The sequence below is a fragment of the Ostrinia nubilalis genome, chromosome 6, assembly GCF_963855985.1.
Source record: "Ostrinia nubilalis chromosome 6, ilOstNubi1.1, whole genome shotgun sequence".
Classification (NCBI taxonomy): Eukaryota; Metazoa; Arthropoda; class Insecta; order Lepidoptera; family Crambidae; genus Ostrinia; species Ostrinia nubilalis.
In genome coordinates this window covers 4,562,735-4,584,492 of record NC_087093.1, presented here as the reverse complement: position 1 = coordinate 4,584,492, position 21,758 = coordinate 4,562,735, and the positions used below count along the sequence as shown (strand labels likewise).

Here is a 21,758-nt window from a genome sequence, read left to right as displayed (position 1 = left end):
CTATTAGTAATATAACAACGATTTAATTGTAAAAACATTGCTTTACAGTTAAAAAAACTTACATTTTTAATAGATAAGCCGGTGATATGCTTCCCAGAGTTACGAGCAACTTTGAGCTTGTATCTCGAAAGAGTAACACCACATACTCTTGTCTAATCTGTGACACACTTTTATTTAACTATTATTAATTACTTTAAATGGACCATCTGTTAAGATAAGGCACATTTGTTTACTTTTTGTGTGGGTGTTGAGTTTAAAAATGCATGAGTTTAAAATGCACTGAGTTTGACAGTTTTGACATTGACACTGACAGCAGTTTCATTTCATGATAGGGATGTCTGAAAGTGTTGTCGATAAAATATAGCAGTTCATTCATTCATGGCATGAAAATATTTTGTCAATAATTTATTGACGTGTTAGGTTATCTTTCACTTGCCAAATGACTGAGCAAAACATCCGGTGATTCGATGTAACGTAAAATCGTACTGGGCAATGTTTAAATATATAGCGTAACGTTAAAATGCTACATTTTAAATGTACTATTTACATACGATGCGACTTAACTACAACAAAACACAATTAATGGAAATGGGGCAAACCTAAGATAGTATACAGGGTGTTAGGTAAATGGGTATATGAGCCGACTCTAGCCCATGTTAACATGGGCATATAAATGGTATGGTGAAGTCAGAAATTTGATATCATCATTTTAATTTTTTAAATTTTCATAGAAAATAAATTTTATAAAATCCGATTTGTATGAAAAATAAAATATTTAAAATGAAGATATCAATTTTCTGACTTCACCATACCATTTATATGACCATGTTAACATGGGCTAGTGTTGGCTCATTATACCCATTTACCTAACATCCTGTAGATGACCCTCGCTGAACTGTCCCACTAAACTCAATGACAGGGGGGCGCTACCATCGTTCAACTATATGTTTTCCTACATGGCAAAAATCGGAACCAGCGATCCGGTATTGACGGTGGCGCCCCACTGTTAATGTCATGGATAGGACAGTTCAGTATTTTGGAACTATGTACCTTAGTAGATATCGAGACAATACTGCATTACATTATGATTACATCCCTTTTTAATTTTCTGATATTGGCAGCAATGTGACGTTTAGTGTCTTTTTTTGTTCCTTCTTCTATAATAAAGGCAAAGGCATTTTGCCATACAGTTAACTTTTTTGAACTCTTCAAAATTGAAGATTTTTGACCTAGATAAAAACTGGTATTTTTTTAACTCAGGTAAAATAGATTTCAAAGATACCAAATACTTGGAAAAGTAGGAGGAAAGGGGAGGGTGTGTTGTTGAGGTGGGAAATAAGAAATAAGTCGCTACAGCCTAATGGAATGCAAAACCTTGCAGAACATTCGTTGTTGGAGAACATTTAATTAAGCTTTATTTTCCCGCCAGGAAGTCTCTTTAATTTTTATTATTCATTTTGGTATATTGTTTTGTTATAAATAAAACACATTTATTCCGTAAATCAAATTTTATATCACAGCAACCTTAATTGACTACTTACAGTTATTTAAAACATTTTATTCAAATAAGATCATAAAAACATGGCAAGAAATGTGTATTTTCCAGGCAATGTATCAACTTCCTTAGATAAGTATTTATTGGTTCACAAGCTGTCGGCTAAATTATGATAAATTAAATATTACTTTGAGCAGCTAACGCAGTTCCCGACTGCTTTTAGTATTTATAAAATTAAAATGTATGTGTATGAAAAAGAGTCTCCTCACCCCACATAACCCCTGGTGATGCCCCATCGGCTTGCGTATTATCAGATAATAGGGTTAATTAAACACAGCCTTAAAGCGTGTGTAAAATATTAAAGCGAACATAGTGAAAATAGTTTTCCGGCGATGATGTGACAGTACCAAAATTATCTACTATATAAAAATAAGTCGGGTTTTCCTCCCTGACGCTATAACTCCAGAACGCACGAACCAATTTCCACGGTTTTGCATTCGTTGGAAAGGTCTCGGGCTCCGTGAGGTTTATAGCAAAGAAAATTCGGGAAAAGGGGGTAAAACGGGATCCACGCGTACGAAGTCGCGGGCGGCCGCTAGTTTATTTCATACAAATAAGTCGCCAATTTAATGAAATAGAAAAGAAAATGGTATTGAAAAGTTGCCTTTTTCTCCAATAGCAAGTATTTAAAAGGAGACCAAATCAAAACACGAGATACCCTAACACTAATGTTCTTTTAAAATAGTGAATTAGATTCGTAAAATCTGAGGAAATAAAAAAAGTGGTTGCAACTTAGACTTAATCGTGTTGAACCTACTTTGTTTTAATTTTGTCATCATCACATCATCGCATCGTAGAGAAAACGTAATTCAAATCAAAACTTAAATTCAAGATCTGTTCATAAGCGATTAACTACTATCACCTCGCTAAGACATCTAATTAGTTATAAACTTATTCCTTAACTAATAACATAACGATAACATGTGCGAAATAATACCAATTACACAATTTATCTTGATTTAACCTCGACATCTGTCATGGAAATACAATTTATTTTAAAGACAACTAGCTTATAATAATATTTGTTTGTACTAAAATATTATTTAGAATAGAGGTAGGAATAACATGATATATTTACAATAAATAAGTCTTTTATAAGTATTCTCCATCCATCACCAATCAATCACCATGCATAGATATTATGTACCTATCCTTAAATCCTAAAGGCATAATATAGTCACCAGTACATCAGACTATGCATTTTGTGGCAAAATAACACTTAATATAACTGAATAAGATACCACTAACTTAATGTGCCGTCGTCCATACTTTCATCATCATCATCATCACACATTTCAACCACAGGACGTCCACTGCTGAACACATGCCTCCCCCAATGACTTCCACATCGCAAGGTTGGTAGCGGCATCCAGCGCTTTCAGGAAGGCCATACTTTCAAGCGACCGGGAAAATTAATTAAAACTTAAAAGACTACCCTGGCTTCTAGTGTGTTGCTATTTTATAATACAAGTCTTTATTTTAACTTCCTTACGCGTTTTTCTTTGGATATTAATATAAAATTGACAAACTTTACGTGACATATAAACAGCCCAAGGCATGTTTGAAATCCGCACTCTATAAACTCCTTTTTAAAATTCCAAGTCACAGAAATCAATTTTGGACTCCGTTCCAAGTTAAGGCACTTATGAGGCTCATTAGATCATCAATACCTATGTCTACTTAAGCTAAACGGCTTCTCAGCAATGACTGTACAGTTTCTTACCGAAGCACACAACAATTTATCAAATTACACTAGTAATTACAGGTTGTTTTACCTAAGAAGACCGTTTCACAGTTCGTTTAAGAGTCATGTATGCGATTATCCTTATAACGACGATCTCTGCGAAAAGAATCCCGATGTTCGTCCAGTAGTTGTCACTTTTAAGGCTGAACTCTTTTAAGATCTCTGAAGGATATCTGAAAATCAAATTCAACATTTTATTTAAGATGGAATTACTAAAATTTTGTTAATTATAACGCTATCGCGCAATAATAAAGTTACGACAGAAGACAGAATTAGTTTGTGATTAAATAAGGGTTCCTTGTCAGGACTACGGAACCCTAAAAAAATTGGCTAAACACCATTACGCTACACGTAGCATGTTCCCATTCGTAGCGTGAATGGAACTCGTAGCGAACCCCGTAGCCACTAAGGAATCTGTAGCAGTTCCCGTAGCGTAGCATTTAAAACTCTCGTAGCAGAATAAGTGTAGTTCTTCCCTAATCCGGTCATACTACGAGTTCTCGTAGTCGTCTATGGCTCAATTAGATCATATTTTTAGGGACGAAAAATAATATTTTTTCGACCAGCAATGTCGAAACGGGAACGAATACAAACTGATTTTACACTATGTATATGCGAGAGTGAGAATCTTTGAGTGATATAGTCTAAGTTTACCGAAATACAAAGGCGTTAAAATATTTGTATTAGTATCTTGTCTATCCTTACCTCGTATGGCAGTAGGGCTTATCCTCTGGACAGGGCAGCTTTTGCCGGCCTCCCGAGTACAGAGTCAGGACAAGCGCCTCGAAGGCGTATCGCATGAAGGAACCGTACGACACTATGCGCATGGTGGGACTCATGTGAGCAAACAACACTAGGAAGCCCGCGAACACTATCATCGCGCAAGTCGTTATGGCGCCGAGGAATGTGCCGTTCTGGAACAAACAATTTCTTTTTAGGAACCACTTTGAGTTCAAAAGGATTACTTCAACTTGCGATCGATGAGTCAATTTCCAACACTTCTCTTCGTCGTATTTCAACCAATTTATACAAAAATTTACAAAATATATAAGTATGTAAATCTTCGTCATGAATCACTAATTTTTTATTGAAAATCGCATGAAAACCCGTTCAAACGTGGCGGAGGACTTTGCAAAAGTTATTTCATATTGTTACTGACTGTACCTACTGACTTGGAGTGGCACAGTTTTTGTGTAGGTACTTATCCAGGAAATGGCTGCTGTGTTTACTATAATGGATGTAATGTACGAGATGACATGATTATCGTACATCGTACCTAATCAGTAATGTCTGACATTGTCAGCCTCACGTGTCTGATGGCACACGATCGCGCGGGAGATAAAGCGAGTTTAAAATTTGTGATTTTATTTATTTTTCGTTTATAGCAGATCTAACAATTTTCTCTACACGAAATCTGGCTGGCTTGTGCCAAATCTGGCCAGCTAGCGAGTACCGAAGTAGAGTAAAAATGTAGTTTGTAGGGAACTTACGACAGGATTGACGCAGGTCCCGATGACGTTCCCGATAGCGTCAGCCAGCAGCGTCACGTTAGCTAACACCATCACGAACATCAGGAACCGGGAGAACTCCACCGGCTGGCCTGTCAGGAAGTACGACGGAGCTGAGTACACGAAACTGTACCATATCTGGAACAAATTAATTAATTTATCTATCTTTAGAAAATTTTACACAGCCCAGCACCATTTAGCCCCAAAGTAAGGAAAGAAAAGACAGAATTACTGCGAACAACATCGCACAAAAAGGGCATACAAGTAGCACATGAAGAAAAAAGTGTGCTGAGCAGTGTACCTACTATGTAGTATATGGCATGCTATTATCACCACAGAATAATAATAAGTACTACGTACAGAAGTTTTACTTCGCGAAGGTATTTAAAAAAATGTATGCTCAATGTCATTAACAATATGGTGTAATTTAGCCTGTCTCAAGAGTCAAGCACCATTTTGTTGACAAACGTCAGTGATCGGCACTGCGCCGAAGCTATAGGGCTGACTTCGGTAAAATGATGTGACGTGAGGTGCCAAACTGCGGAAAATGGCGGAGGAAATACATGATTAAGCATGAATTATCATGAGTAATATTAACTACTTATTTACCTCTCAGTGTCTTGAGGCAACTTAAAAAAGTACATTCTGTGTTTTTATTATTATTTAGGCAGTTAAATACTGCACAGTATTTAGTACACCATTTTCTTTATTTTCTTCCATCATACACAAGAATACGCATGCGTGAGTCAATGTTCGCTCGTATGTGAGGCCTTGTCGAATAGTATCCTGTAGGTGGGATCATGCGTGTTTTGTTTTCGAAGTAAACTCACGGAGATGAACAGGCCTGTTATCACGTTCAAGGCCAGGTAATTTCTGCTAAAGTAGGAAAAAGAGTCAACAAAGAGTGCTGCGGAATGCAACTCGACTGACCGGTGCCATCTTTCCAGAATTCGGCCGAGGCGAACAGCAACGTTCTTTTCGAACTAAAAACAGGTTGACGAATTTGCATTACTCGATGGATCTTTACGAAAGATGTTTACCTACTTACTACCTATTACCTAGGTACAGACGATGGCACATCAAACTATAAGTACTTTTTTGTTGCAAATTAGCCCGTATTACGATGAGATAAGACGCCACTGTGTTCAGCTTGATATCAGATACAGCATAATATCAACTGTCCGCAATAAAGTGTAGTAGTCATATGACAGTTTGATAGTTAATTCTTGGGTTAGTGTCTTGGGAAATTAATCGGAGTGTGAAGAGTCATAAAAATTTAAGTCTGCTTTGGTTGGAACACTTAAATGTTGAGCTGCTTAGTGTGGAATAGGCAAACGGACAGACAGACCCACAGGAAATGTTAGAAGTTAAATTGTTTGTGCTACCTTTTCTTAACAGAAACAATTGAAATCTCATCTAATCACCTGGTATAATAGACTCATTGTTACGCTTTAATGTTAGATCCTGGTTGATTATTATTTACGAGACCTAGTTATCTACAGGAAATTGTTGCTACATTAACCAATCGCGTGTATTTTATAGAAAAAGCAGTAATTGGCGATGCTAATTCCAAGAAAACCAGTCGGTTTAGATGCCTATTGCGAAAAGTATAATTTCCTGTAGGTAAAAAGTGTAACTACACCGGTCTTCGGTCAGATTTTTAGAACCAACTTATATGTTGTAATATTAATAATTTTTATCCTGGAGGGAAATGTTTCCAAGACCCAAATTTTCACTTTCGCAATCTTCAATCTTAGTATCTGGTGAGAAATAGTGCTTTTATTTAGAAAATTACCTATACCTAAGATTAAACACCATTAGCCACATCTTGGGGTGGGTACTAGACCTTTTTGGGGTGGATCATGCTTAGTAACCATGGATTTCAAGTAAGTTTGAAAACATAATAGGTCAATATGGAAACAATAAATATTAAAAGTAAAGTTACCTGCATAGGGATGCCCGTGACGAGTATTGCCGCGTAGTACGTCTTCAAGTTGTACCAGTTATTGAAGTTTTCTTTCTTCAACACCGGCAGTTCGGAGGGAACTGTAGGAAAATGATAAAAATTTAGTGAGGTTGTTCTAATTTAATTGACTAAAGGGAGACAGAAAATCAATCAGACTGTAAATTGTTAAATTGCAAAATTATAGCACCCATCTCTGTATACGGGTCATTCCATGAAAATCTGTATATTTTCGACGTCATTTTGTCCTAAACTTTTTTAAGATGCTTTTGAATACTTTATTAGTGTAAATTATAGTTTATTTATTAATTATGTTATGTCTAAAAGGGCCAGTCACTTTATGCTTTATTTTACGAGAAATTATAACTTTCAATTTTTTCATACTACATTACTCCTATATGACTTTTAATAAAGTATAAAACTTATAACCTTAACATGTATAGATAAGTTAATATACTAAATGTAGTTGTTTTGTTATTATCACTATATAAAAAACGTCATTCCCTAACTGGTAACTTAGTCCCTAGCGCCATTAAAAGCTAGGGCCTGACGGTCTAGGAACTGACGATTTAGAGTAAAACTTAACACAAATGCAGATTAACTTTATAATATAAGATGCTTAATACGATGTGCCGAAAATAGCCAAAAAACCACACGTAAATACTAATAAATTATATACAATTTCCTATTGTAATCAATAAAGCTACTCAACTAGGTACTGACGCAGTGACTGGATCAACACCATGTTTCCGCAACAATTGGCACGTTTGCACTAATTCAAAAAACGGTTGCCGCAAAGTCAGTATGGTCTGAAGATAACTTCGTATCGTACTTTAAATTCAACTAAATGTCATTCACTCTAAATACTTATTAAGGCGCAAAATTATAAAATCTGTGCGTGGCGAGGGAATGACGTTAAAAGCTGTGGACTCTTTTTCAACTTAAGAAAATCAAATTATTGTTTATTGAAACCGTAAAATATTAATAGAATTTGGTGTAATATACGTTTAAATAGATTATTCGTTAATTAAAACAAAGGATCAAGTTGATGTTTCCATAAATATGGGTTCCAAAACACAAACTTTTGGAGTACGGACATGCCTAGGGAATGACGTTATGGGTAATTTAAAAGGAATTTAAGATGTTTTAAAAATAGTTTTAAAAAATATAAATGGGTGATGAATAAAACACATTGCGAGCTGTTATTTAACAATTTTGGAATAAAATATTAACAAATATTCCATGTGAAATGTGGCGCGGACTAAGAGTTGACATATTTTTGTGGAATGACCCATACCTACGTTTCTGGAATAGATTGTCAAGCTATTAACAAAAGGCTGTATTTACAAAAATAGAAATAAGCCAATTTTGTTTATTTCATATTTTTTATAATGAACTTAATCATTGTCAACCCTATTGCTATAATACCTACTCGTATTAGGATAGAGTGGATAAATACTTACCTATAAAAGTATGATTTTATACTAGACTGACTAGATGTTCTTATGTAACTGCAAATTATTCTGTATACACTTACAGTGAATTATACTTTCAATTGCAGTAACTGCTTACATACCTCAATTAAAACTATTTTAATTAAATACCTTGGCAGTTCTCACGCAACAATGTAATCAAGGAAACCTTAGTACAACTTAATTTGTCGTGTTAACCATATTAAATCTAAATTGTATTAAATAGGGTCGCTGTAATCATACTGTATACATTATAGTAGTTATTAACTTATTTTTAACGTTACGTGTATTATTATTAAGTTCCTGAGTGTGTTGTTACCTGAATAATTAGGGTAAATTGCAGAAACAAAGGGTTATTTCTGTAAATAATTTAAATTGCAAAAAAGACAAATTGCGACAAGTAACATAAAATTAGGTAATTAGTTTAATTTTGTACAAAATACTTGACAGGAAACAGTAATTGCAGAATGAGGATCAGTACTGTTGTAGAAAATGCAATAAAACTAGTATCTACGTTAATCTTTAAGACATAAGAAAGATACATCTTTTTGAATTATCCAAATCGGACCATTACTTACGAAGATATTAAGTAATAAACATAGGCCGTTTTTGCCGCTAAAAGTCAACGTACGCAGGGCCGCGTGACGTCACTATATCCGAATCGAGCGCAGCCGGCGTACTGCGTGGATAGAAAATATTTTTTTCCAGCTAAACTATCAGTTTTAGAAAAAAACTTTTAATAACATTTATTCATCAAAATAACGTAACCTATCGACCAGTCATTTTTAAAAATAAAAATTGTGAAAAATAAGTATCGCTATGTCCAAAAACCACATTTTTATAGGATTCGATGGAATGCGGAGACGCGGTTGGGGTGAGTGTAACTTTATGATTGTTTGTATTGAACATAATATGAATGCTAATACCCAGTTTCTGGCCTAGAGGGAGGGGGGGGGGGGGGATAAGTCATACCCAGCTTAAAGCCTGGGGGGAGGAGCAAGCCCCAAGCCTTACCCAGCTTCTTGCCTTGGTAAGAGGGGGGAGAGGCAAGTCATACCCAGTTTCTGGCCTAAGGGGGGGGGGGTTAGTCATACCCAGCTTCTGGCCGAGGGGGAGTCATACCTAGCTTATGCTTATGGACTGGGGGGAGGGGCTAGCCTTACCCAGCTTCTGGCCTGGGGGAAGGGGGGAGTCAAGTCATAACCAGTTTCTGGTTCTGGCCTGGGGGGGGGGGGTAAGTCATACCCAGCTTCTGGCCTAGGGGGAGGGGCAAGCCTTACCCAGCTTCTGGCCTGGGGGGGTGGGGGAGGGGTCAAGTCATACCCAGTTTCTGGCCTGGGGGGGGGGGGGGGTAAATCATAATACCCGACTTCTGGCCGAGGGGGCAGTCATGCCCAGCTTATGACCTGGGGAGAGGAGGGGCGGGGGAGTCATACCCAGCTTCTAGGCTAAGATTAAATAGATTTCCAGGAGGGAGCAGCTGGCCCGCCCATGGGAACGGCGAATAGATAGGTAGGTACGTAGGTTTAACTCAGAAAAACTAAATAACAGGTAGGTATTGCGTATACATCGAAATGATCTTCATAGCAATGTCTTGTAGCCTAGGCAGAGTGTATCTGCCTCAGCTATACTTATTGTTAGAAGTAAATAAATTAATACCTACTTATACATTTTTATACTTTACTTGGACGAAGATATGACTCTAACAACACTTATGAACACTTTATTTGCATAAATCGCCAAATATACCACCGCGGAGACCCTAATCGCGTCTCCGCGTTCCATTGAATCGTATGAGCGTATGGATTTTTTGCGATATTTTTCACAATTTCTATTTTAAAAAATTACCTATCGATAGCTTACTTTATTCTGATGAATAAATGTCATAAGAAGTTTTTCTCTAAAACTGATAGTATGGCTAGAAAAAAAAATTTTCTATCCACGCAGTACGCCGGCAGCGTTCGGATCGGATATAATGACGTCATCGGTCCCGCGCCGGGCGGTCAGTGAACTTTTTTAGTAATTTGGCCATAACTTTGTCAATTTTTGTCGTAGAACAAAAATTTTTGGACTGTATATTATGGATTTCGTAGACCTATAAATCTGCATTCACAGCTAAAAATCGAAATGATCCTCATTATGGACCATAAAGATCTTTTATGTTTTGTCAGTTAATTTTGCAAAACAAAACCGGTTGCATTAAGGGTTAAGAAAAAAGTTTACAAAAGATTTTTTTTAATTTTAATTTTAATTTTCAGTTCAAAGAACTTTATAATAATACCTAATAAATTTATCATACCTGGACGTTGGGATAAATATCGTCAGTTGCAGGTTCACTTGGGGTAACTGACAAAATATGGTTTTTGAGTTAAATATACAGTTTTTCTTAGTTTTTTCTGCTCTTTCGAATGGTATACGTAAAAAAATTCTAGCTTTAAAAAAATTACAATTACACGGACATTTTCAGGTGTGAACTTTTCAGATTTCCTTCACATTTTTGGTGTAACTGACATTGTAATAATAGGCTACTTTCTTAAAAAAATTTTTTTAGTCCGTCATGTTTAATATAAAAAAATATTGGACACATATATTTTTATTTGTCAATCTAACAAATAATTACATAGTTATGGTGCGTTGAAGTTCCGCACGACGTCACAACGTGCGGCACTTTTATGCACGCATTGACGTCACGGGCCTCTTCTTATGAACTTTGGCGCGCTTAATCTCTTTCAATTTTCATTAGTTTGAAAAAGTGAAAAATACGTGTAGAGTATTTTTTGATAAGTTAACTGACGGACTAATTAAAACTCTTGCTTTTTGACCCAGGAAACATCCCTATTTTACCAGGTTGAATTGGTGTATCTGTAATAATGTAAAAATTTTGCTACAAAACTTTGCAATTACACTGATTTGCTAAGGTTTATAACATGAAATAAAATAGGAATTTAGAAAGTTTTAAGGCATATTACATTATTATTATACCAGCAGTATCAGTTAAAGAAGTTAAAGTTAGCTCAACAAAAAAAATATATTGAAGTTGAGCAACTATCCAGCCAACTAGGCGTCACTGCGCGTTGCTAACATTAACCTGTTGTTACTCTGTTACTTTTACTGTTGTAGTACTCATGACCTTAATTCAACATTGCTATAAAGAGGTGGGAAATTAAATCCATTTTGTTTTCAGTTTAAATTGCCCCGTAGAGCTAAATACGGTATTGGTAAGTCAAAGCTTAAAAAAATATTGAAATTACTTAGTTTCACAGTAATACTTTAGTTATTTCAATATTTCTGTCTTAAAAAAATTAAATACACATATTTTCTTGATTTACATGGCTTTTTTAACATTTTTTAATGAATAAAATAAAAGTTACTTCTAATAAATTTAAAAAAAAATAAATAAAGAAAACGACAAAATGTTATTTTTTTTTTCATGAATTCTCCTATTTTTAATACTTTTACATAAATTATACAGCATCTAAGTAAACAAAACCCAGCAAATACATCAAATTATTTTAATTTGGGCAGTACTTACACCAATTTGACCTATGTTTTTTCCAAAAGTATGGTGTAAAATTAGTGTAACTGTCAAAAGTACAAAAATACATTGGTATAACTGCAATTTATTTCCTTAACTAAGACATATTAGATAATTCTTTTTATTTAATCTAAAACCGCGTAGAATTCTAAGCATTTCTGTAAAAACAGATCCATAAAAGGTTAAATAGGAAAAAAGTTATGTCCGATTCAAGACGAAAAAAAACTTTAAACGGCTCTACTGAAAAACTGTATTTTGTCAGTTACCCCAAGTGAACCTGCAACTGACGATATGCAGTGTTTATCGATAACCTAGCCATCTAGCCTCCTTAGATAGCCTCTAACTTTAGGTTCAAGAAATAAAGTGGCTTTAGTAAATTATCACCTACCAGTTCCGGAAGGAACGTGCACAAATATGCGCTAAATAAAACAATAAAATCATTAAAATTTTTGCTTTTTTGTCTTTAGAATTCTACGCGGTGGTATTCCCTACTGAAAACCTAATGTACGCGACTCAAAAAAGTGCATAGCCTGAAGAACTGTCAGAAAACAAATGGGACAGAAAGATTCTGGAATAGAAACCACGCATCGGCAAGCGCAGCGTGAGACGTCCACCCACGAGGTGGACAAATTACCTCATAGAGGTTACGAGTCGTTGGATACAGGTCGCTACCAACAGGCCAATCGCAAAGGCCTATGTTCAGACGTCCTGTGTGATCGCTTACATTTGAGAACAGTCGGCATTAGAGACGTGTAGCAGAGGTAGGCCATCGACACAATGAGGTAGCCGAGGTTGCTGATGGTCTTGGAGCCGGAGGAGCCGCCTGCTAAGCTGCAGCCTTACATATACACTGTCTACTAAAGGTACTTACACTTGAGTACGGCTGGCATTAGAGACGTGTAGCAGAGGTAGGCCACCGAGACTATGAGGTAGCTGAGGTTGCTGATGGTCTTGGAGCCGTAGTTGAAGGCCTGCTGAGTTCAAACCTTACATATACATATTCTTATTTAAACTGCTGCTACTGACACTTGAGTACGGCTGGCATCAGAGACGTGTAGCAGAGGTAGGCCACCGAGACTAAGAGGTAGCCGAGGTTGCTGATGGTCTTGGAGCCGTCGTTGCCGGCCTGTTCGAAGAGTAGCCCCAGGATCACCCCGATCACTATGTGCAGCAACACTTTTAGGTGAGTTACTGTCTGCCAAATAATAAGAGGATGTTAGAGAGGAATATTATTAAAATCAATTTAAATAAACTTAACATGCAACGCTTGTAATTCACTAAATAATTTTATCAATGACTATTGACTATCTTTCATCATCATTATCAAGTCATTCATGCCCGTTTTCACCATCAATCCCTAATTTTTGAGCGACCCCTATGGTAACACATAACAGGCATTTTGTTTTCATAGGGGTCACTTAAAAATTAGGGATTTATGGTGAAAACGGGCATTAGTCTCTCCTGTAGGAGAATAACCAGCTCTAATAACCTACACTCCACACAGATTTGTGAGGGGCGGGGGGATGTTGGCTATCATAGATTTATTAACCTATCTACACTGATTACTTTTTTATAGTTTATCAATACTAGCGACCCGCCCCACCTTCGCACTGGTGCTAAGTATACATATAAACCTTCCTCTTGAATCACTCTATCTATTAAATAAACCGTGTAAAAATCCGTTAAGATCTACGAATAAGTACATAGATACAGACAGCGGAAAGCGACGTTGTTTTATACTATGTACTTAGTGATCTTGGTAACTTAGTAGAAACGGGACTATTCCCACCTCTCGTTCCCACCACTGCAACTCCTGTGTAGCCAGGATCTACAGCTTGACCGCCACAAAAACCCAACCAATGAAGGTCAAGTTTGTCCCGGGGGAAAGTTAAACTGTCATTGGACCCGCAACGAAATTAATCAGAAGAACATAGGAGGAGTTCGAAATAAAGGTTCGACTTCCCTCCATTGCAAAGCGGATGACAGGTGACAAACAAAGGTTTAAAACCTTTAAGAGCGTTGTAGCAAAAAGTTGGCGTTTGAATTTTAGGTTTTTATTGCTTGACGTCGCGTAGTGAGTGCGCAAACTGCATTTATCTGTACAATTTCAACGCTGCGTCGACAAAACGTCTTAATCCGTAGTTGTATCGTACCTATACTCTGATTTTTAATTCGACGGAATTTTGACATTTCAGAAGTGTTGTCAACATTGAAACATTCCCATTATGAATGGAGAGCATTTTCACAAATTCAAAAATAATCCTTTCTTAAATTTAAGGTTTCACTTGAAAAACTAAGGCTTAAAAATGTACTGATCATTTCAAAATGGTTATTTGAATTTTTATTATCATATTTTTGAAGTTACAAAAAATAATGGGAAATTATTTTTCTATTACTGGACTCCCTGGCCAATAATCCATGGGTTACAAACCTTTTTTATGAAAATCCTTTTGTTAATAAAATCTTAGCTTCATAAAATAACCAATTTAACAAGATGCCCATTTTATAATCCAAGTTGATTATGATAACGATAATGATGATTGATGATCAATACATATTTTTATTTATGATAATATGTTGTTTTACTGTGTTAAAAACACGTTTTTTTCTATTTAATCTCTAAAATGTACATAATAATTAGTGTCACATTGAATTCACAAAACAAACAATAGTTCATTCTTGTAACTTGTACTTGATGAAATTTCATTTCATATTATTTATTAATAATTCAAAGCAAAAAAGGCTTATTACATCTGAATTGTCAAAAAATGACAGCTGTCAGAATTCTGTCGAATTAAAAATCGGACTTTAAGACAGTACATCATACATCGACGGTCCCTACGTATATTAACGTATCTGAAAACGGCCAATTTTACAGGAGAGCGGTTTGAAGGTTTAAACATGTGTAGCTCGCGTTCTATTTATCGTACATTGATGAAATTTGGTATAATAGTTTTATATGAGGTTTATTTTATAAAACATGAAGAATTATCAAAAAATAATCACAATAAGTGTACTATTTGTCATTTACTCACTTATACAACGGAAAGTTTCTAATTGCAAATGACGTAAGCGGTACTTGCTGACTTTTACGTTGGAGTAATATGTTTGTTTAAATTATTAACTGCCACATAAGTAATTGTACACGGGAACAAAGTTCAGCTACTACTAAACGTAACTCTCACTCTAGGCCCATAGTCCTGCTCGACGAGACATAACAGCATCCCGCCTCGTTTCCCAGATAGTTGCATATTGGAGGCACTTCAATACCTTAAGATTCCTCCTTATCTAAGGGGTCTTTTGACTGAAGAGTACCTGTAGAACCGCTTAATTCTCTTTGTCAATAGTGCCGGCTAGGTTTGACAGCATGGCATCGAGTCCGAAGATCCACATGGGTCTTTTTTGAGTTCGATCTTGTGGAACATTGGATACGACTGGGTACTAAATGGAACCCTTTTCAAGGGCATGGACATTTCAAGGTATCATCTGCCATGCAGATAGTTTCATCATTACAAGAATATCCTCATAACTTTCAGAGCCTCCCTTCCAACAGCGAGGCGGCTTGCCTGGACGCCACAGATGTCATTATGGTTGCCCCAGGCCAGGGACCACATATTATATTTAAAAGCATCCCTGACACCTTCACCTGACGCCCACATCACTGTCAAAGCTAAGGGCCAGATCAAATATCTAAGAGTAAGGTCCTGTTAATCACCAGTGGCACCAAGTAGTTAGTGCAAATACGGTGACCTTAATTATATATAACCAGTGGCAGCTCGCACTTTTACCAATTCGTCGCCGTGCGTATGGAAGACAGCTTGCTTTTTCGTGGCTGCTTCCCTAATTTAGAGGTCCGAAAACTCTATGTCGGAAGGCTATAAAGAAAGGCCGGGAGCTCTATACTGGCACCCTCAAAAGCATAATTCTGTACAGGACTCCCATCTAAGGCATCACCCTCGTAGGCAAGGGTAACGCTGCCCATCTTCTAAGACCTTAATAGGCCCAGAAAGTCTACAGGGCTACATCGTTGGCTTTAACGAAGCGTGAAGAACGAGGTGAAAGCTCCGCCTTAGGAGGACAGAGAGGCCGTTTGACGTGAGACTCGCTAGACTGTGCTGTAGTCTAGTAGTTGATAAACTACCTCGCCATAGCTAAGTTGGGTCACTTAACCTTATTCGCACTCGTGCAGAAGTTTAAGGTTGCTCGAACGATCGCTCCATGACGGGGCACGGATCCTTCGAGCTCTAAATAAAATAAATTTTACGATATTTTTACAAACTTGTATCTTGTAAAAAGTAGCATAGGAGAAGAACTTGGTTGCGTTAAGTCTAATAAATGACCCTAGATACTTCAGTCGTGTTGTATATCATATTTTATATTGTTTTGTCTTCACTTTCATCTCCACCAGATATTGCTAAAATACAATTTCTCAGCGTAAAACACCGTTACTGGCACTTGCTTATAGACATAAAACAAACTTTTCCAAAGTAAAACATTTATAGTGGCAGTTATGGCTAGAAGATACTTTAATTTTCCGACGTAAAAATAGGTAAGTGCCACCTACTTATAATAGTAACTTTAATTTTCCCTAGTGAAACAACGCAACTACCAGATTCCTACAGTTAATTGATTAATTTGCCGTTGGTATAATGTTGAGTGAAATAAATTAGGTTAGAAACCATAATAATACCTATTTCCTTCATAAATTACGTATCAATTCACTCGATCTGCGCAAATGAAAGTGGCAGTTGCGGGGCTGGGCGCGCGGGGTTAAGCGTGAGGTCCAACGTAAAATTTCGTAACTCCCACTAATGCAATTTTACTGCGGATATCGTTCTAATTTTGTAGTTGCGGGATTTGTTTTTTGACGTTTTAAGGTTCAATTTGAATAAAAACTGTATGTTTTTTGAACTGAGCCGTAACTGTTGGGTCCTCTGAAGGTTTTGCAAACAAAAACGGCAAATCACGGAACTGGTAGATACTGAAATGTACGTAGGGACCGTCGACATAATAATAAAGAAATAATGTATAATTTACCTATTTGATTTTTTCTCAGATCAGACTTTTAGAAAAATCAAGTTACGTAATTAATGTATTTTTTATACTAGTAAATCCCGCGACAAGTTTTTAATCTTTAAATTGAGTAAAGTAATAAGTTGATGGGTTTGAAAGAATTTATGTTTTATTTTATTCTTTTTACAGCATCAAAAGCTTGTTTATGAAAAATATTTACTATTTAAATTTTACTTTTGACTTTTTACTTTTTATGATGCGGGATGGAAAAATTAAAATTTATTCTGATTTTGTGACGTTTCCGCTCATAAATATGGATAGGTTAAATAAATAGAATGAAATGTATGAAACAGAGCGTGCCATTTTTTTAAACGTTATCTATAATATCTGTGTCCATCAAAGAGCTCGTAACTAAACATCGTAAGCGCCATTCAAATTATTATCTAAAAGTTAATAATAAATATTTAGTTTTTGTAAATCTAAACAATTCAGGAAATCAAAGAGGTAAATACTGATATCATTGTGATTTTATAGAATTTATTATTATAAACCACGGTCGTATAAAGCTAAAAAAAAACAGAGGTAACTTTAAGATTTTTATCCATAGAGCAAAATTTATCTAATCGTGTTTTTAAACAGTTATCCCATTAGATACACATGCGTTCTGTAATACAAACCCATCAAAAACAATACTTGTCAAAAAACCAAGTCTCATTACTCAGTTGTTCTACGGTAAAAAGTTGTGAGATCCATGTAATACCAAGTCCAGTCCAGGAAATCATTAACGTTTTACATAAATATATTGACTTGGCCATCGCATGAAAACACGTGTAAATTAAATTATTTAGTGCGAAATGAAACGAAATTTTGCATGCCTGTGTAGACATGCAAAATTTCAGCTCAATGGGAAAACGGGAAGTAAGTAAATTTTAAGTTGCAAGATTTTACAACTCCAGATGTCAAAGAAAATAAAAGCTTGTAGATAGCTTTACAAAGAAAAGAAAGATTTATGAAGAAAATAAAAAGTACTGTCTACGATACATTTGTTAGGCCGTGTTGCACCCACCGTCTTACTTTAACGTTGACATCAAAATTTTGGACGTCAAAAATCTGTCTAACATAAAACACCGGTTATTGTCAGTTAGGGTCAAAGTTAGGTGGTGCATCTCAGCCTTAGTGTATTTTAATTAAATTTAATACAAATAAGGATGTCGAAAATAATCGATAAGTGATCTCACTCGAATATTTCTTATAGTAGGTATACAAGATGTCGAACAAATGGTTACTTACTGAAAAAGTGCTTCATGAGACCTAGCAAACGGCATCAATAATATTATGTTTAAGAACGAACTGAATCTATTCAAAAAACCTATATTTCCAGCTTTCATACATTTAATACAGTTACAAACAAACACGAAATCAATGGTTTCTGAGAATTCTGAGTGCCTTAATGCCGTCCCCTTTATCTGTTTATTTAGTATTTATTAATTAGTATCTCTTGATGATATTGTAGCAAGTTAAACCTAAAATCATGTTTTCCGTAAACAATTTAAATAAGAATGCAATTTACGAGTTTGTTGTTTGATTATTTATATTACTCAATTAAAAATTTAAATTTAAAAAATTAACACTTCTAATATGGTAGGTATGGCTGGCGGCATACATTTAGTATGAAATTCGGAAACATTGAATTTTCGCATAAATCCACTTTATTCTTTGACCTATTTATTGTTATTGTTTTAAAGAGCTCATGAAGCAATTACAGGAACATTAAACAGTTTCTCGATATCTTGTATAATTAATAATCAAGTGAAATCACTTATCGTTTCCACCCTGTACCTATAATTTTAAAAATAAACTCATTTTATACGTTCATTTGTATATAAGTATCTACAATACAAATACCTAACCAACTTAGTTGACGTTTTATAAAACTATTTGTCTAAGTGTCATCGAGCGACCGCTGGTGGATTTGCCATTTACCTGACCTACCCCTTTATTACTAAACGTTTAATATCAGATGAATAGTTACGCACCAATTTCTTTCATTCAGTCGTCAGAAATTGAACTTTCGGAAAAACATGACGAAGCGTTGTGTGACCATACAGACGCTATGCAACTTTTATTAGTAAGGAAGAGTATATTTTATGTTGGTAGAAACACAATAGCATAGACTAATGTTTTGACACCCTGTTAAAATTTTTATTAGTCATTTATTTTTTCCTGACCAAACAGATACCATAATAACATCTTTTATCTATTCTACCCATATTCTGTAAGTAAAATAATAAAAAGTTTGAAAAGAAAGAAATTACAAGTCCGATTTACCTAAACAAATAAATTAAAAATTCTTGCGGATCAAAAGTACTCAATCATACTACAATTTACGAAAAAATCACGCGTGACGCATATATCGCACCCTTAATAATGAATGGGCACAACTCCAAAATTCAGTTTTTTGGGAACAGCCAAAAAACCAATCGGCGGATCGCGGTTTTTTACATAATTGGCTCTAAAATCTTTATTTTATCAGCTACAACTTTCAAATTAAGCATACTTCATCACTGGTATCTGTTATATAATTTGACATAAGACATTTTTGAAAATATTGATTATGAGTATTTAAAAAAATTGTTTAAAAAAATATTTCAAAGTTAGGCCTTTATTTTACTATTTCTGTTGTTGTGATTTTGGGTATTACTTGTACTTGTGCCCATCTAATCCTTAGGCTGAATTGCTTTATATGGCATATTCCCTAATATTGCTCTCTAATATTTAAAAATAAGTGTATTATTCGATTTTTATATTGATTTACGCCCAATAACATTGGGGACAGTTATTGTGCGGTATAGTAGCTTTTAGCCAATTCAGTATAAGAGTAGGGTGCTGAATACTAGAAAATTATTAGATATGTCGAATTAGATTAAAATAAAGACTATTAGTTATTTCTCTGAGAAAACCGACATGAAAATACTAATTTTATGCATTCAAAATATTTTTACTTAGATAGATAGGGACTCTTACCCTATAAAAAATATGCTTTTCATCAAATAAAGAAAAAACCTACAAAAACTTTTTCTGTAAGGTTTTCTATAACAGAAATAAGTGATTATCCTGAAAGGATTTGTTCAGGATAATCACTTATTAAAGTCCAACAGCCAGTACCTTGGTATCTTTTTTCCACTATCCTGCTGTCCTGGTGGAAGGAACCGTTCTCCTTGTCCCTTACTATAATCACCCACATTATGTGGGAATCAGTTCAAATGGCTATTGTAAAAAATACAATTTAATAATTAAATTGGCGTGTGTAATTTTTGAAGGATTTTAGCAACCAATTTTGAACACAAGAATATCCATTCTGGTGTTCTAACATTCCCCAAAAAATATTTTACTACTAAAGCACCTTAGCCATGCTTCAGATTCAATTTGTGTTATATGGTTTACAAATACAGTCTTTTATAAGAGCACGGATTTGCAGTCCATCGAAGATAGCTGCTTTTAATTTTTCCGTACTCATCATCATTTTGCTTTTGATCATTTTAGTGATTAGAAAGCTCAATACATATATTTGGCCCTCCAAATAGAAGCCCTTTACGTCCTGCTTGACTTCAGTATTGCAAAGAGTCTAGGTACACAAGGTTTACGACGATATTGGACACCCAATATTTATTATTTTGTACAGTTTTTATCCCAAAGTATGCTTGGTTTGTTATCACAAACTCCGTGATCTTTTTTCTTTGCTTTTGTGTACAATATTTTCCACATATTAATAAAAACTTTTAGTGGTGTTAACACAAGATTTCATTACGAACTCATATTTTTTAAGACAAAAAGCACTTTAGAACTTAAATTTAGACAAACTGAAAATTTCAAGGTCTAATAGCTGATCAGTAAAATTGTAGTAACTTAATATGTGAAAAGATAATTTTAAAATAAATTCGATGTATCCTCAGTCCTCAGAATCTGAGTGATTAATTAGCATCAATTTATGTGACCGTAATAAATTAATGAATAATATAATTAAATTAAATTATAACACTATCATATTAAAGTAATTCACCTTTTGGCTGACTAGTGCGTTTATTCATAAAATAAACAAAGAAAAAAGCCAAACCGAGCCCCGAGCGAACGTTAATAGCCTTAACACGTAGGTATGTCTCTTATTTTATTAATCATTAGTTTATTTGTCGGGAAGTATTTCATAACCACCGCTTTATTTTTTAGCATCGCGATAAAACATTCTATAGGCTCCTAATCAACCAATAGCTATGAAAATTAATACCAAGAAGCAAATTACTTTTATAGGAGAGTTGTAAATTTAACTACAAACACCCATCCATGGTCTGCCTAACTAAAGTTAAAGTTATATTTTATAATTTTCTATGATTAACGGGACTTTATCAATGTAATAAAAATGAAAATGTAACATGTTATTAGAAATATAAGGAATTAATTAGTCTTAGCTCACTAACACTTACTTAAAAGTTTGTCACACAAAGGCACAACTCCAAATTGGACCACAGTCGCGGGGGCCGGATTCGACAAATATCGGCATGTCTCTGATTCAGCCCTTCTAGCGGGAAGATAGACGAAAGTATGGAAGGGGCACAAAATGTAGAACTCTTTTATCTGATCGTTGTTTTCGATTTCTGTGAAAGCCATCTTGTAGAACTTACGAAAATGTGCCTCTCTAGTTCAAAAAGTAAAAAACCAAAAATTTTGAGTTGTGCCCCTATATTATTAAGGGTGCGATATGTCAGTGGGCAGTCAACTGACATAGACCCGGCGTCTACGAGTGCCAAAGCACGACTGATTTATGCCATTTGATGCACCCGATTTTATAGTATTTTCAAATTAATTTTTCATTTGGAGATTGAAGATAGATATTTTTTCTTTTTCACACAATAATAGTACTATGTTTCTTCTTAAGTATAAAGTAGTTTATGTTGCCAAATGACTTTTAGATTA

At 35.2% G+C, this 21,758-nt stretch overlaps 1 protein-coding gene across 1 annotated transcript in view; it reads right to left on the bottom strand.

Moving 5' to 3' along the window:
- The window catches only part of LOC135072789 (uncharacterized), a 72,282-nt gene that overhangs the window by 15,177 nt on the left and 35,347 nt on the right, over positions 1-21,758 (bottom strand). The window contains exons 8-11 of the mRNA XM_063966826.1: positions 12,804-12,972; positions 6,753-6,853; positions 4,790-4,945; positions 4,005-4,213 (exon numbers count right to left, since the gene is read on the bottom strand). Coding sequence (XP_063822896.1) covers positions 4,005-4,213; positions 4,790-4,945; positions 6,753-6,853; positions 12,804-12,972 — 635 coding nt within the window. The remainder of the gene's footprint in view (positions 1-4,004; positions 4,214-4,789; positions 4,946-6,752; positions 6,854-12,803; positions 12,973-21,758) is intronic.